Below are 17,526 nucleotides of genomic sequence, written 5' to 3' on the forward strand. Positions count from 1 at the left end.
GCTTCTAGCCAGAGCAGAGATGGGCATACTGAAAATGCTCATGAAGTGATCCAAGGCCAGCCTCAGTGGTTCACAACTATAATCCCAGCCCTTTGGGAGACCAAGGTGGGAGGATTGCTTGAGCCTAGGAGTTTGAGACCACCCTGGGCAACATAGTAAGACCTTGTCTCTACAAAAAAATATAAAAAATCAGCCAGGGATGGTGGCACACCCCTATAGTCCCAGCTACTTAGGAGTCTGAGGCAGGAAGCTCAACTGAGCCCAAGAGGTACAGGCTGCAGTGAGCCGTGATGGCACCACTGCACTCCAACCTGGGTAACAAAGTGAGACCCTGTTTCAAGGGGGAAAAAAAAAAAAGAAAAAAAATCAACAAATTTGGAAAAGGCACACAAAACAGAAAAAAAAAAAATGATTTGCAGTTAAAAAGCAACCAAGGAGGCTGGGCATGGTGACTCACGTCTGTAATCCTAGCACTTTGGGAGGCTGACTTAGGTGTATCACTTGAGGCCAGGAGTTCAAGATCAGCCTGGTCAACATGGTGAAACCCCGTCTCTACTAAAAATACAAAAATTAGCTGGCCATGGTGGCATGCACCTGTAATCCCAGCTACTCAGGAGGCTGAGACACGGGAATCGCTGGCACCCTGGAGATGGAGGTTGCAGTGAGCCAAGACTGTGCCACTGCACTCCAGCCTGGGTGACAGAGCGAGACTCTGTCTCGGGCGGGAGGGGGAAGAAGACAACCAATGGTTTGCTTTGTTCTAGTTCAATTTCTTCAACTATTTAAAAAGCTGATAGGACTCAAGGAACCAAAATTGTATCTGATGGCCTCAAGGGTTATGTTTGAAGGCTTGCTGATTTGCAGAAAACTCAAGCTGACTGTTCAAGATGTTCAGGGCAAAAACTGCCTAGCTTCCATGCATGGGTCTTACCCATGACAAAATGTGTTCTGTGATTTAAAAATGGCAGACCACCTGGGCAGATCACTTGAGGTCAGGAGTTCGAGACCAGCCTGGACAACATGACGAAATCCTGTCTTTACAAAAAATACAAAAATTAGCTGGGCGTGGTGGTACATGCCTATAGTCCCAGCTACTCGGGAGGCTGAGGAGCAGGAGAATCGCTTGGACCCAGGACGCGGAGGTTGCAGTGAGCTGAGGTCATGCCACTGCATTCTAGCCTGAGTGACAGCGAGACACTGGCTCAAAAAAAAAAAAAAAAGGGGCAGACCATGATTGAAGCTCATGTTGATGTCTAGACTACCAATGGTTAAAGAAAACCTCAGCACTAACAGTTCTAAGATAATGGAAATTATGACCCAAGAGATGCAGACAAGTAACTTGAAAGAAGTGGTGGAGAAAATTATTCCAAACAGCATTGGAGAAGACACAGAAAGGCCTGCAAATCTATTTATCCCCTCCGTGATGTCTCTGTTAGAAAAGTGAAAATGCTGAAAACACTCAGGTTTGCATTGGGAAACGTAGGGAGCTTTTATGGTGAAGACAGCAATTCTGGAAAAGCTACTGGGATGAGACAGGTGCTACAGCGAAAAGTCCTATTTATGATGAAAAAAGTTTATATACGAAAGTTGTGTTTAAAAAACGTATACAGCCAGGCGCGGTGGCTGACGCCTGTAATCCCAGCACTTTGGGAGGCCAAGGCGGGTGGATCACGAGGTCAGGAGATCGAGACCATCCTGGCTAACATGGTGAAACCTCGTCTCTACTAAAAAATACAAAAAATTAGCCAGGCGTGGTGGTGGGCGCCTGTAGTCCCAGCTTCTTGGGAGGCTGAGGTAGGAGAATGGTGTGAACCCAGGAACCAGAGCTTGCAGTGAGCCGAGATTGCGCCATAGCACACAGCACTCTAGCCTGGGCGACTGAGCAAGACTCCATCTCAAAAAAAAAAAAAAAAAAAAAAAGGGTATACAACAGTCAGGTGCAGTGGCTCATGCCTATAATCCCAGCACTTTGGGAGGCCAAGGCGAGTGGATCATCTGAGGTCAGGAGTTCAAGAACAGCCTGGGCAACATGGTGAAACCCCATCTCCACTAAAAATACAAAAAATTAGCCTGGCATGGTGGCATGTGCCTGTAATCCCAGTTACTCAATAGGCTGAGGCAGGAGAATCGCTTGAACCTGGGAGGTGGAGGTGAACTGAGTGAACTGAGATCTTGCCACTGCACTCCAGCCTGGGTGACAGAGTGAGACTCCGTCTCAAAAAAAAAAAAAAAAAAAAAAAAAAAGTTATAAAACAAAAAAGTTTTATAACAGGCACTTCACAAAAGAGAAAAATAAGCATGAAAAGGTGTTTGATCCCATTAGTAATCAAAAAGCACAAATTACAACTACAATGAGACACCACTGGACAAGCATCAGAATGGCTAAAATTAACAGTGACCACGAGGATGTGGAGAACCTCAAACATGCGCACGAATGTGAACTGCTCCCTCTTTAGAAAACAGTCTGGCATTTATCCAGTAAAAATCAAAGACACTCACACCTCGGGACGCAGCAGTGACGCCTTTTTTAGGCAATGCAATGCCAAAAATGAAAGTTCATTTTGAGGGAAAGTAATAAAGCGAGATGAACAAAGTCTCTCATTGCATCTTACCACATTTTTCATTTCCCTTCATATTTCAGGGGCTTTGAATTCCTTCGAAAGTCGGAAGAATATGCACACCTGCATGCAGAGTTTCCAGTCTTATTTTCTTTTTTGAAGGAAACAGGGTCTCACTACGTTGCCCTGGCTGGCCTTGAACTCCTGAGTTCAAGAGATCCTCCTTGCTCAGCCTCCCCAGTAGCTGGGACCACAGGCACAAAGTTTAGAGTGTTCCCTGATGTTCTGACAGCTACCTCTGGATCCTGGTATCCAGGGATTCCTATCTTAAAGGTACAGAGCTACAGGAGCTAAAGCAGTGCACTCAAGCTATTCAACAGGTCCTCGTGGAACTGGTAAGGAAGGTTACCCCACTTCCAGAAAGAATACATTTATCCATTTTATACTCTCCTGCAGGTGGAGTCTAGGGTCACCCTGAACACATGATCCATCTATAGATGCCCCTTGTCCTCAGTGAATAGCATTAGAGGCCTCCCAAACAGATTCGCTCAGAGAGGCAGAATTCCAAACTCAGGTATATGTCTCAGTGTAAATTCATAAACTGGCATTTATTAAATGGACTTATTAAAACCAAAAATAAGTGGAGAATGATTAGCAAGAGCTATCAAGTCCAAAACAATTATTTTGTGGCTGAGAACACTAAGGACAGTGTGAGATAAATCCACTGATCAAACTGACCAGTAGATCTCAGACCAGAACCTAAGACTCCTGCCTCCCAAGCCAGGAGTGTCTCCCTTTTACCTATCAGCTCTCCCTCTGGCCACCCATCCATTTTCCAGGGCAGCTCCCTCAATGCCAATATTCCCTGTCCCTGGGTCTCCCAATGACTGCAGATCTTATAAAGGTTAACCAGGCAGTCCCAGGTTAATTGGGAGTAGGACTGACAACATAGAGCCCTAGCCCAGGGAAACAGAAGGAAGGTAGGGAAGTGCAGAGAGGAAGCCCTTGTAGCAAGAGCAGTTTAGTCATCAAAACAAAACAAAGCTGGCCAGTGTGGTGGCTCACACCTGTAATCCTAGTGCTTTGGGAGGCTGAGGTGGGTGACTGCTTGAGTCCAGGAGTTCAAGACTAGCCTGGGCATCACAGTGAGACCCTGTCTCTACAAAAATATTAAAAAATCACCACCACCACCCCACCCAAATTTAGCAGGGTATGGTGGCACGCACCTGTAGCCTCAGCTACTCAGGAGGATAATGTGGGAGAATCACTTAAGCTCAGGCGTTGGAGGCTGCATTTGTAAGGTATGATCATGCCACTGCTCTCTAGCCTGGGCAACACAGTGAGACCCTGTTTTTTTTTTTTTTTTTTTTTTTTTTTTGAGACAGAGTCTTGCTCTGTCATCCAGGCTGGAGTGCAGTGGCGTGATCTCAGCTCACTGCAACCTTTGCCTCCTGGGTTCAAGCAATTCTCCTGCCTCACCCTCCCGAGTACCTGGGATTACAGGTGTGCATCATCACGCCTGGCTAAGTTTTGTATTTTGTTTGTTTGTTTTGTTTTTTTTTTTTGAGATGGAATCTCACTCTGTCGCCTGGGCTGGAGTGCAGTGGCGTGATCTTGGCTCACTGCAACCTCCGCTTCCTGAGTTCAACCAATTTTCCTACCTCAGTCTCCCGAGCAGCTGGGATTACAGGTGCCCGCCATAATCCTTGTATTTTTAGTAGAGATGGGGTTTCACCATGTTGGCTAGGCTGATCTCAAACTCCCGACCTTGTGGCCCGCCCACCTCGGCCTTCCAAAGTGCTGGGATTACAGGCGTGAGCCACCCCACCCAGTCTGAGATCCTGTTTCTAAAGCAAAAGAAAACACAAGTGTGAAAGGGGAAATGATGTTGGTTTGTCAGCCAACAAAAGTCAATCAGTAATTGTCTTCTTGTGGTCAGAATCCTAGCTCTCTCCTCAGGGTCCGGCAGAAAGAAGGCCAAGAAGAATGGTGAACACAGAGTATTCAAGAAAAAAAAAAACTTGCAGACACCACTTTCCAGCTTTAATTAGCAACTGGTGAAACCAAGGTGTCAGCTGGGAAAAAGAAAAACAGGGAAAAAAAATCAGTGACTGTGCTATAGCTTTCAGTTAACATACCAAATTAGTTATCTTTCCAGAACTCCATGGAGTACATAGGGACGATAAGCAAAGTCATATGTGTATATGTACCTCAGAGAAAACACTAATGAGACCTAAGCAGAGACTACTTACAACTAAACCCACTGCTGCTTATCTCAGATGGTTTTCCATCCCTGCCCTTTTCTATGGATTGAAGTCTTGAAATTTCTCAGTACAATCCTATTCTGAAGTTCTCAGCACAGTTAAGAAGCAACACCTATGGTGTGTCCCTGTTCAGATACCCTGGCATTAGCCAGACAGGATAACCCAAACACCAGTGAGCCCAGGGCCAAGGCGAAGACTCAGCTACTAGCAGCCCCCACACCCTACAGTCCTCCTCAGCAGCACCTACCACCCCACTGCCAATGCTGCCAAGTGTGCCACTGCCCCCACCCCTGACCTGCAGCCCGAGCACACTGTCAGAAAACGCTCAAGTGGTATCTTCCAGAGGCAAACCTGCACTTAGGATGCTGACCAGACTCCCAGACCTGCATGTACCATGAAACAGGTCTACTAGAAATAGCTTCTCCATGTGTCCTCTGATCAGACAAGGCCTCCCTCCTGGCAGGCAGGACACGCAACACACACGTCCCCTGCAGTCTGCAACCGGTGCCATGGGACAGGGATACAGGCAGCCTCCTGGACTCCAGCCTCCCTGGCATCAGGACGCAGCAGGTATCAGGTGGCAATGCAGGGAGCCTGCATCCCCTGAGGCCATGCTCAACAGCAGGTGCTTTTAGAACTTGAGAGATTTCCCACTGGCAGTGCTGAGCCAACGTTCTTTCCTTTCAGGTGGGAGGGCATAAACTCGCAGTGACTGGGCACCATTCTAGGTGTCAGGCACTCAAACATGGCATCTCTTGTAAGATCTCTTACACCATGCCCTATTGACATGAGTGACCTGTCCCCATTTCATGGAAAGTGAATGAGGCTAAGTCACGTGCCCAAGGTCACACAGCTGGTGTAAACTGTGTAATCAGGGACTGAAGGCAGATGTGGGGGCCTTGAGATTTTCCCCAAACCACTTTTGTGCCCAGATGTGGCAAGGTCAGGTTACACAGACCTACTCCATAGGCAACAAGGTCATAACAAATTTTTCCTGAAACATTTTTCATTTTGGGCTCTCGTCACTGAATGCATGTACTTCTTTATTATTATTGTTGTTACAGTTTCTTTCTAAAAGCTCAATTCCACAAGATGCATGAACTTCTTTAGCATAAGCTATAACCTTGACCTGTATGTAGTCTGTGACCAAGGCTGTCAAATGCTGGCACTGGCCAGGGACCCACACCCAAGAAAGAGCCGACTCTCACACTCCAACACTTACCACAACAGAGTCATTGTGAGTCAGGTCAACAACCACGGGCTCCAAAGATTCACAGGTGAGGTCCACAATTTCATCTCCAGCTTCAAAAGAAAGTATTTCAACAAGCATTAAGAGGAAAATAAGGTTGTATCCCTCTACCCTTTAGTATGACTGCAAACGTAATATACGTTTACCCCAAACTAAAATAATCCTGAAGTACACACTGCAAAGAGCACCAGGACCAACACCTCCTTCAGGAGGGAAAGCCAGTAAACACCCTTCCAGAATTCTGCTCTGAGTGGGGATGTATGGTTTTTACAATGTACCTTGGCGGTTATATATGTGTGCACACGTGCACACCTCTATTCCATGGCATCCCACTTCCACACGGCTACGCCTCTGTGCCCCATCTGGGGGAAGGCACCATGCATGCCCAGCCCTGGGCCTTTCTCTTTGGGATGGACCAGCCTGAAACCTTTGCTCCTCCCAGTAGGGGAAGCAGACCACTCTCACCTGGCCTAAGGACCAAAAGTCAGGCTTAGTTTAGTAACTTCATTGGTTAATCTAGGGCAAACTCTTTTTTTTTTTGGAGACAGAGTCTCGTTCTGTCGCCAAGGCTGGAGTGCAGTGGCGTCATCTCGGCTCACTGCAACCTCCGCATCCCAGCTTCAAGCAATTCTGTCTCAGCCTCCCAAGTAATTGGGATTACAGGCACCCGGCAGCATCCCTGGCTAAATTTTTTTGTATTTTTAGTAGAGAAGAGGTTTCACCATCTTGGCCAGGCTGGTCTTGAACTCCTGACCTTGTGATCCACCCGCCTCAGCCTCCCAAAGTGCTGGGATTACAGGCGTGAGCCACCATGCCTAGCCAAGGACAAACTTTTAATCTCCATTTATCTCCCAAGTGTCTCCCTACTTGGATGGAGAATAACAGTGATATTTACTGGTCCCTAGAACCTCAGCACACAAAATGGGTTGCATCTCTTGTGAAGCTTGCCTTTCAGCCCTTAGGGTATACTGTGATGTCTGTGTGAGCACAGGATGAAGGTGAGAAGGACATGGACCAAACAGTTAATGTACAACTTCCATTTATATAAAGTAAAAAATGACTCACAACCATTTTGTTTCTGATTACTATTAATATTTAAAAGCACTAAATGGGCCAGGCACAGTGGAACTCCTGACCTCAGGTGATCCACACGCCTCAGCCTCCCAAACTTAGCTGGCATTACAGGCGCGAGCCACAGCGCCCAGCCTAACATAACTTCTCATAAATTTTTTTAGGTGGGGGTTTGCTGTTGCCCAGGCTAGAGTGCAGTGGCATGATCACAGCTCACTGCAGCCTCAATGTTCCAGGCTCAAGTGATCCTCTGATCTCAGCCTCTCACACTTGGCTAATTTTTTTTTTTGTAGAGATAGGGTCTTGCTATGTTGTCCAGGCTCGTCTGGAACTCCTGGGCTCAAGCAATCTGGCTGGCCTGTTTTATTTTCTTGTATCATAAAGTTTCACAGGAATAAAAACCATGATAACCTTAGATATACAATATAATTTATATAACATTATTGCATTCTTTATTAAAAAGAAGGGCTGCCCAACAGTCCATATACTGATATACAACAATTTATTGAACCATTCTCTTTCTGGTGAACACAATTCTGGGCTCTTACAAAAACAGTGCTCTAGGCCTGGCGCAGTGGCTCATGCTGATAATCCCAGCACTTTGGGAGGCCAAGGCAGGTGGACAATCTGAGGTCAGGAGTTTGAGACCAGCCTGGTTGACATGGTGAAACCCCATCTCTACTAAAAACACAAAAAAATTAGCCAGGTGTGGTGGTGGGCACCTGTGATCCCAGCTACTTGGGAAGCTGAGGCAGGAGACTTGCTTAAACCTGGGAGGCAGAGGTTGCAGTGAGCCGAGATCGCACCATTGCACTCCAACCTGGGTGACAGAGTGAAACTCCGTCTCAAACAAAAAGAAAAACAAAACAGTGCTCTAATGGGTGGCCCTAAGCACACACAGGGGTAAGACTGCCTAGAGGATGACAAGTGCCATGCTGGAAAGCAGTTGGTTCCTTTTTGGTCTAGAGCCAGGATCTCAGCCTCAAGTCAAGGCTTTCAAGAATTCACTTGTAGAAGTGAAACTCAGAGACCACATAGAGAACTTCACTACTCCTGGGGGGCCCATGAAATTTATCTTGCACTGAGCTGCTTCTGTTTAAAATGCCAGTTTGCAGATATCCTAGTTATAAAAACAATATATGCAGAGCAAAGGGACTTAACTCAAGCAGGTCATCAACCACTTCTTGAGCAGGCAGAAAGGCGAAATCCAATCTGGACTCTGCCTACACCAAGCTCTAACACAGAGAGCTCTGTGGACAAGTTTACCTTCTTGGGTGATTTTGTGTCTTAATGAAAACCAGAGGAGGAAGGCCAAGTCCTTTATGAGGTCAAGCAAATGGGGGATGTAATTTCAAAAAGAAAAGGTGGGCTATCTCATTTGCACTAGAGACTTTTCTTTTCTAAATGGGTCCTACCCCACTGCTAAACATTATCAGAGTTGAATAGTTAAACCAGCTGAGAGGCCATTTCAGAATCCGTGAAGCTTTGAGTTGTAAATGGTGAGTTGAGATTGCATAGGCCTTCTAAAGACACTGAAAACACCTTCTAATAGCTCACCCTGGTACAGTGAGCTACCTCTCTCCACTTTAACATCCCAGAGTTGTAGTGTCCCTGGCAATCTTACCGGTTTCCACGAGTTCTATGGGCTCTGCTTCCAAGGAAATCTCGGGGGTGGAGGTTGCTTCCCGAGTTCGCTTCTGGGTTTGTCTAGAATTTATTGCTCCACCACGACGTTTTCTCTGAGTAGCAAGGGGGAAAGAATAGTCACATGAACACCAGAATGTCAGGGTTTCAGGAAGAACTAAAGGGGCAACAACAGAAACGGTTCACCTCATTAACAGGTCAGTGAGTAGACTTGAAGTTAGGGCTCCTCTCAAAACTTGAGATTCCAGAATACTGAATGCTTATATAGAGAGAAATCATCCAAGACATACAACAAGTAGAAATTCTAGAAAGTAAAACTTCTGTTTTATCAAACCATCAGCAGGTCGGCTTGGGGTGGCGGCTCATGCCTATAATCCCAGCACTTTGGGAGGCTGAGGCAGGAGAATCATGAGGTCAGGAGTTCAAGGTTAGCCTGGCCAACATGGTGAAACCCCATCACTACTAAAAATACAAAAAGTTAGCTGGGCCTGGTGGCAGGCACCTGTAATCCCAGCTACTCTGGAGGCTGAGGCAGGAGAATCGCTTGAACCCAGGAAGCGGAGGTTGCAGTGAGCTGAGATCACGTCACTGTACTCCAGCCCGGACGACAATGTGAGACTCCATCTCAAAAAAACAAAAACAAGCCAGGCGTGGTGGCTCATGCTTGTAATCCCAGCACTTTGGGAGGCCGAGGCAGGCGGATCATGAGGTCAGGAGATCGAGAACATCTTGGCTAACACGGTGAAACACCTCTCTACTAAAAATACAAAAAAAATTAGCCGGGCATGGTGGCGGGCGCCTGTAGTCCCAGCTACTTGGGAGGCTGAGACAGGAGAATGGCGTGAACCCGGGAGACGGAGCTTGCAGTGAGCTGAGATGCGCCACTGCACTCCAGCCTGGGCAACAGGGCAAGACTCCGTCTCAAAAACAAACAAAAAAACCCAAAAAACCAAAAACTATCGGCACGTCAAAAGGGACACGATGCATCCCTTTACAAAAGCTTCAGGGCAAGTCAGGATTTGGACTTGCCGTGGATGCCCTGGCCAAAAGGCTGGAAACCCTTCCCTTTAACCAAAAGTTATCAATTTCTCTTCCCTGACTTTGTGTCCAGCCTTTCTGAGCCCTTTTTGTTTCTTAGCATAAAGAACTTGGAGTTTTCTGAGTTTCTATACATTGTGGAAAGCTCATCTTCCCCTGGGAAACGTGGCCTTGAACCTTTCAGGGTATTATCAACTGTGATTCACACCAGACAATCATCCCCCACAAAGAACTCAGAGAACCAAACCTGTTTTAAGCCTGTTCCCAGTGGCTACCCAAGAGCCATGTCTTCTAGAAGGTTCAGGCTTTCAACTGGCTGATCAGCAACTGACGCTCTGACCAGCCTTTCTTCCAAATCCTTAGGCTGCCTTTTGCCAATATGCTCTAGCCATTTCTGGGCTGGCTGGTCCCAAAAGACGAGTTGAGAATACCCTCCACCTTAACCAAGAGACAGAGCCTCCCAACACAGCCTGTTGCCTTGTTATTCCCACTGTGTATTTCTGTGCTCTTCTCCCCTGTGCCCTGTCCTGCTATCCTTCACACTGGACCACCTGGACAAGTACTGCACTACTAAGTCTCAAGTTCCCCACCAGTACCAGCCTTGCAGAACTGTTATAAGGTCTGAATGAGATCATGTATGTAAAGTACTGCGTAGAGGTGGAATATGCTACTATCCCAATTCCTTAGCCTTACTAGGGTCAATCTGTCCCAGGAAACTCTGAAAGGACCAGATATTGCAAGTGAGATTCATACAAGATCTAGGAACACTCACAACCCAGCCAAGCCCACGCTAGGTAACAGGGATAAGCCTAATTATATCTGTGTTGCAATGCTACTCTTATCAAATGGCAGCTTGAGATGTTCTGGAAATGAAGCTGGGTCTAGCAACTTCCCACCGACTAAGGAGCACAAAACCAGCCCCAGGAGGGCCCAGAGGCCAAGTGACAGCAGCCATAATTCCCAGGTGAGCAGCTGCTCTTGGCCTCAAGGGAGCTGACAATAACCTCAGTGGAGTTCTACTGCCTAGTGTTTTAAGGGTTTCCCCAGCAGCCACTAGGTTACTTATGTAAAAAGTAGAGGCTCCTCTTCAAAGACTTTCCTCTCCATCTAATTACAAATAAATAGTAACTTCTCTTAAAAGCAAAATTTACTCAAAGACCTATACTAACATTCTTAAATATCTGCTAGCCATAATAAAGAAATCAATGTACTTTATATTCTTAGCTCCTACAATTTAGCCTAAATATTTACCCTAGCATGCTTATATTAGTCCAAGCAAGCATTAGATCATAACCTGTTTCTCTTCCTTATTTAAAAGTTATTTTTACCTTTCTCAGCATTCCATAAGTTACTTCCTCATTCCTTTATTCTCCTCTGCCTTTGCCTCTTTTATAAAGTTCTGGCCGGGCGCGGTCACGCCTGTAATCCTAGCACTTTGGGAGGCTGAGGTGGGCAGATCACGAGGTCAGAAGATTGAGACCATCCTGGCTAACACGGTGGAACCCCATCTCTACTAAAAAAATACAAAAAAAATTAGCCGGGCGTGGTGGCGGGCGCCTGTAGTCCCGGCTACTCAGGAGACGGTGGCAGGAGAATGGTGTGAACCCAGGAGGCAGAGCTTGCAGTGAGCCGAGATCACACCACTGCACTCCAGCCTAGGAGGACAGAGCAAGACTCCATCTCCCCTCCCCACCACACACAAAAAAAGTTGTAAGTTACTAACCAATTGGGACAAATACAGAATGTGAGGTCCCATTCCAGCCAATAAAAACCGGACACAGCAGTAGGGTATACACACCAAGTTATAAATAACCCTGTCTCCTTTATTCAATGTACTCTCACGGTAAAACTACTGGTGAGTGTACCCTTTCTGCAGAAAGTATAAAAATGGCCTTGCTGGCCGGGCGCGGTGGCTCAAGCCTATAATCCCAGCACTTTGGGAGGCCGAGACGGGCGGATCACGAGGTCAGGAAATCGAGACCATCCTGGCTAACCTGGTGAAACCCCATCTCTACTAAAAAAATACAAAAAACTAGCCGGGCGAGGTGGCGGGCGCCTGTAGTCCCAGCTACTCGGGAGGCTGAGGCAGGAGAATGGCGTGAACCCGGGAGGCGGAGCTTGCAGTGAGCTGAGATCCGGCCACTGCACTCCAGCCTGGGCGACAGAGCGAGACTCCGTCTCAAAAAAAAAAAAAGGCCTTGCTAAAAATATTAAATTTATGTTCAAATGCTATTTTTTTACAGCACCGGAAAACAAGCATTTCAAACACTTAGGACTCTTTAATATTTACCCCATTCTCAGGGATCACGAGGTCAGGAGTTCAAGACTAGCCTGGCCAAGATGCTGAAACCTTGTCTCTACTAATAACACAAAAAGTAGACGGGCCTGGTGGCATGCACCTGTAGTCCCAGCTACTTGGGAGGCTGAGGCAGGACAATCACTAGAACCCGGGTAGCAGAGGTTACAGTGAGCCAATATTGCACCTACTGCACTCCAGCCTGGGTGACAGAGCATGACCTCTGTCTTAAAAAGTCTGGCTCTGTCGCCCAGGCAGGAGTGCAGTGACACAATCTCAGCTTACTGCAACCTCTGCCTCCTGGGTTCAAGCAATTCTCCTGCCTCAGCCTCCCGAGTAGCTGGGATTACAGGCACCTGCCACCATGCCCAGCTAATTTTTTTGTATTTTTAGTGGAGATAGGGTTTCATCTTGTTGGCCAGGCTGGTCTCGAACTCCTGTGATCCACCATGCCCAGTCTGTAGCAGACCAAGTCTTTCTTACTAGCCACTGCTAAGCAGACCTTCATGTCCCACAGCTACCTGTGGTTTCTGGGCCCCACTGAGGGAGCCGAGAAAGCAGCCATGGGTCCTGGACCCCAAATCTCCCCTCATGGATAATTACAGGAATGTCCCCACCGCTCCCTAACCTCAGGAATCCTCTTTCCTGCCTGCTCTATCGACCCCTCCATGCCTTTATCCAGAGCTTCTTCCCTGCCTGGAGTACCCATCCCTCCCTTTCTTCACCTGGCCAATTCTTGCCCAGCTTTCCAGAACCCACTCAAATGTCACCTCCTTCCTGAAGACATCCTTCACCCTCCCACTCTGCTTTCTCTGAGCCCCCTCCTCCCCCCAAGTAGCTTCCCTGCACCACTCAAGACAGGCTCAATAAATCCAGGAATATCTGCAGAACTCTCCCCTCTCACCCTCCCGTAATTCTGGTCATAACTCTTCTTCTTTTTACTAGCAGGGCCCTCAGAGGTCCATAGCTTTTGGTGAAAACTGACCATCCAATCACAACCACATAAGCTATAACCACACCATAACTTTCAGGAATTTTAACCAATTTCTTCACACACACACACTCACAAAAAGCTACATTGTTTTGCCTGTTCTGATCCAGCCTAAGCAGAGATGGGGCTTCAGAGGTAAGGCTTAGAGCACCTATTTCCCTATAGGTGAGCTATGTGGTAACCTGCAGGTGAAGCACCAAGGTGGGAGGTCAAAGAAGCAGGCTTTTTTGTGTATCACCATCAAAAGTGGGTCCTGGAGCAAAATGGGGGCCAGGAATGGCCAGGAAGTAACAGAAGAGGGTGAGCACTCAAAGGACTCAGAGGGTGTGACCAGCATTTCCATGACCGTTCCCTCTGAGAGCTGTTTGTTCAGCCTCATCCTGCCCCCACCATCCATCTTCCCATACCATTCACAGCATCTCTGGAGCACTGGAAGAAATCAGCAGGCTATTTCACATCTGGTCTGACAAGGAATTCAGGATCTCAGACAACAGTTGCTTTAGAGTTTAGATCATTTAAACCACCGTGCAGTGGGAACTCTATCAGTAGGGAATAAACTGGGACAGGGGGACCTTCAGGCAATCTCCTCTAGAGCTCAAGGGGTTCCACGTGATACCTGAATTACACCAAACCAGAGCTGCCTTACAGATGCGATAAAAGCTCTCAACAGTCTGGATATGGTCACTCACTTTGGGAGCCTAGGTGGGAGGACTGCTTGAAGCCAGAAGTTCAAGATCAGTCTGGGCAATAAAGCAAGACTCCATGCCTACAAAAATTTTTTTTTTTTTGAGATGGAGTCTCACTCTGTCCCCCAGGTTGGAGAGCAGTGGCGCAATCTCAGCTCACAGCAAACTCTGCCTCCTGGGTTCACGCCATTCTCCTGCCTCAGCCTCCCGAGTAGCCAGGACTACAGGTGCCCACCACTGTGCCCAGCTAATTTTTGTATTTTTAGTAGAGACGGGGTTTCACCGTGTTAGCCAGGATGGTCTTGAGCTCCTGACCTTGTGATCCACCCACCTTGGCCTCCCAAAGTGCTGGGACTACAGGTGTAAACCACCACGCCCAACCAATATTTTCTTAAAAACTAGCCAGGTGTGACGGTGCATGCCTATGATCCTAGCTACCCAGGACAATGAGGTGAAAGGACTGCTTGACTCCAGGAGTTGGAGACTGCAGTGAGCTATAATCACACCACTGCACGCCAGACAGGGAGACAGATAGAGACCCTGTCTCTTAAAAACAAACAAAAACTGCTGGGCACAGTGGCTCATGCCTGTAATCTCAGCACTTTGGGAGGCCAAGATCACTTGAGGTCAGGAATTTGCCATCACACTGGCCAATAAGGTGAATTCCCGTCTCTACTAAAAATATAAAATCAGCTGGGCATGGTGGTAGGTGCCTGTAATCCCAGCTACTCAGGAGGCTGAGGCAGAAGAGTTGCTTGAACCCGGCAGGCAGAGGTTGCAGCGAGCCGAGATAGTGCCACTGTACTCCAACCTGGGCGACAGAGAGAGACTCCATCTCAAAAAACAAACAAAAATAGCCTGGCCAACATAGCAAAAACTGTCTCTATTAAAAATACAGAAATCAGCTGGGCAGGGAGGTGCACGCCTGTGATCCCAGCTATGTGGACGGTTGAGGCACAAGAATCACTTGAACCCAGAAGGTGAAGGTTGCAGTGAGCCAAGATCGGGCCACTGCACTCCAGGCTGGGTGATAGGGCAAGACCCTGTTTCAGAAAATAAACAAAAGCTCTAAACAGTCATTATAATGACGAATCAACTTTGGTCACAGAATATAAGAAACTTTTCACTATGGATCATTACTATCATGCTCACAATGAATGAACCAAGAACGTCACAGGGAAACAAAATGGAAGGAAAAATGGAAAACTGGGTGGAAAGACTTTTATAGAGTCAGGGTCTCACTCTGTCATCCAGCTGGAGTACAGTGGTGTCATTATAGCTAGCCTTGAACTCTTGGGCTCAAGGAATCTTCCTGCCTCAGCCTCCCAAGCAGCTGGGACTACAGGGGCACCCCACCACGCCTGGCTCAATTTTTTTTGTTTATTTGTTTGTAGAGATAGGGCCTATGTTGCCCTGGCTGGTCCTAGGCTCAAGTGATCTTTTTACCTTAACCCCTCCCAAGTGTTGTGATTACAGGTGTGAGCCACCATGCCCAGTCTACAAATAATTTTAAAAAGCAAAAAGTCTTAGTATTTCTATGACACTGACAACTGCTGTGAAGGTCTGAGATTACCAAACCCTAAGTTATTCCTTCTTAGCCTTTTGTCTTCTGGACACTGCCCTTTATGACTGGAATTTAGTTCAGTGTCGATAAGTGAGCTGATGTAACTACCAGAAAGATCCTATACACACTCCTTCAAGAAGTGGGGCTACTTTGAAGTGCCATTATGGAACTCACTTTCATTCATGTGCTACAAGGAAGAAGGTAGTTAATTAGCCCTAAAAAATCACAAATTCAAGAGATAAAACTTACTGTACTCATTGTGCTCTTTGGTGCCAACCTACAGAAAAGGAAGTGATCTATACCAAGGTTTGCAGGGAAGTCAAATGTTCTCAACCTTTCATGCCGTCTGGTTACTCATCTGGCTTGCAAAAGAATTTGGATCCGGACAGATTTCCAGTATTTTCAAGTCCTGAAAAACAAAGATACTGATTTGATAAATGCTGCCACTTACATCACTGAAACAAAGCTCAGCTCAATAATGTACTGGTCCTTTCTGTCCCTAGGTTCTTTGCTGAATATGTTACGCAATGACATCCTTAATTCTATATTCATCTTAGGAAGCAAGTATTCTTGTTGCATATAGGACTTCCTGATCCCAAAGTCTGCAACTGTAATTATTATGCTACTTCCTTTCTGGCTCCTGACATCTCAGCAAGGTACTGTGCTAACGCCTGGAAAGAGGTGCAAGTCAGGACTGCCACACACGACCACACCAACTCCTCAGTAACCGTAACCGGAAGGGAAGGGACAGAGCTTCTGAGGCCAAACAGAGCTCAGAGCCTCAGGCTCTTCCCACAATTTCATTGTCGCCATCTAGAGTCGAGGAGACAAGAGCCACTCATTCTAAAGCACGCTGTGTGTCCAGCTGAGACTTATCGCTGGGACCAGGCGAATGGTGAACCAGGAGACTGTGGACTAGGAAGCCAAGTAAAAGCTTTGAGCAAAGGCAGAGAAATCACCAGATGCAGAGGTTGAGAGGCCCTTGGATTTCACTGAGAAGTGAGGCTGAACACGGTAAACTCAGTGTCAGCAATGCAGTGGGTAATGGAGCCACAAGCCCTGAGCACAGGACAAGGCTGAGGGACTAAGAGACAGCCAAAGCAAGGACAAGACCCTTGTGGTCACCCACTGCTGGGTGCTAGCGGCTTAAATTAGGAGAGTGCTTCTCAAGCATGAGCCTATATCAGGCTCCCCCAGAGGGCTTGTTAAGCCCAGGCTGCTAGGCCCTCCAATTTAACAAGTTCCCAGGTGCTGCTGTTCCAGAGACCACACCATGGTACATACTGAAGTAGCATAATGGGATGGAGTTGCAAAGCAGATACAGGTGAAAGGAATCCAGGTGGCGGAAACAACAGGAATGCTCTTCATATCCACCCTCTGTGCATCCCCAGTGCTGCTGCCGTGTCATCCTTCTCTGCACCATTACCATGCCTGTTCATGCTGGGTCTCCTGTCCCTGGGTGCCCATCTACCCTACTGCCAGGCCATCTTTCCAAAACATTTGCCACAGCAACTTTCCCTGGCTCCTTATCAAGACCTAACTCCTAAGCATGGTGTGTGGAGCCAGGCTGGCACTGCAATCAGGGCACATCTCTTGAGCCAGGCAACTGGGATTGAAATCCAAGCACCGGCTGGGTGCGGTGGCTCACACCTGTAATCCCAGCACTCTGGGAGGCCAAGGCGGGTAATCTGGGAGGCCAAGGCGGGTGGTTACCCGAGGTCAGGAGTTTGAGACTAGCCTGGCCAACATGGTGAAACCCCATCTCTACTAAAAAATACAAAAAATTAGCCGAGAGTGGTGGTGGATGCCTCTAATTCCAGCTACTCTTGAATTAGGCAGAAGAATCTCCTGAACCTGGGAGGTGGAGGAGCTGAGATCATAGCATTACACTCCAGCCTGGGCAACGAGAGCCAAACTCCAAACTCCATCTAAAAAAAAAAAAAAATCTGGCCGGGCGCGGTGGCTCAAGCCTGTAATCCCAGCACTTTGGGAGGCCGAGATGGGCGGATCACGAGGTCAGGAGATCAAGACCATTCTGGCTAACACGGTGAAACCCCGTCTCTACTAAAAAATACAAAAAACCAGCCGGGCGAGGTGGCGGCGCCCGTAATCCCAGCTACTCAGGAGAATGGCGTGAACCCGGGAGGCGGAGCTTGCAGTGAGCT

At 47.4% G+C, this 17,526-nt stretch overlaps 1 protein-coding gene across 2 annotated transcripts in view; it reads right to left on the reverse strand.

Annotated features, from left to right (window-relative positions):
• Positions 1-17,526, reverse strand: part of RNF4 (ring finger protein 4) — a 46,277-nt gene that overhangs the window by 8,431 nt on the left and 20,320 nt on the right. Inside the window, exons 2-5 of one of the 2 annotated variants that reach the window (XM_073012570.1) lie at positions 15,611-15,770; positions 11,153-11,337; positions 8,767-8,881; positions 6,045-6,124 (exon numbers count right to left, since the gene is read on the reverse strand). In XM_073012570.1, the coding sequence (XP_072868671.1) occupies positions 6,045-6,124; positions 8,767-8,881; positions 11,153-11,164 (207 nt within the window). In that variant the 5' untranslated portion in view covers positions 11,165-11,337; positions 15,611-15,770. The remainder of the gene's footprint in view (positions 1-6,044; positions 6,125-8,766; positions 8,882-11,152; positions 11,338-15,610; positions 15,771-17,526) is intronic. The other variant, XM_008018096.3, reaches the window with a different exon arrangement.

Source organism: Chlorocebus sabaeus, chromosome 27 (genome assembly GCF_047675955.1).
Source record: "Chlorocebus sabaeus isolate Y175 chromosome 27, mChlSab1.0.hap1, whole genome shotgun sequence".
NCBI classification, from domain to species: domain Eukaryota; kingdom Metazoa; phylum Chordata; class Mammalia; order Primates; family Cercopithecidae; genus Chlorocebus; species Chlorocebus sabaeus.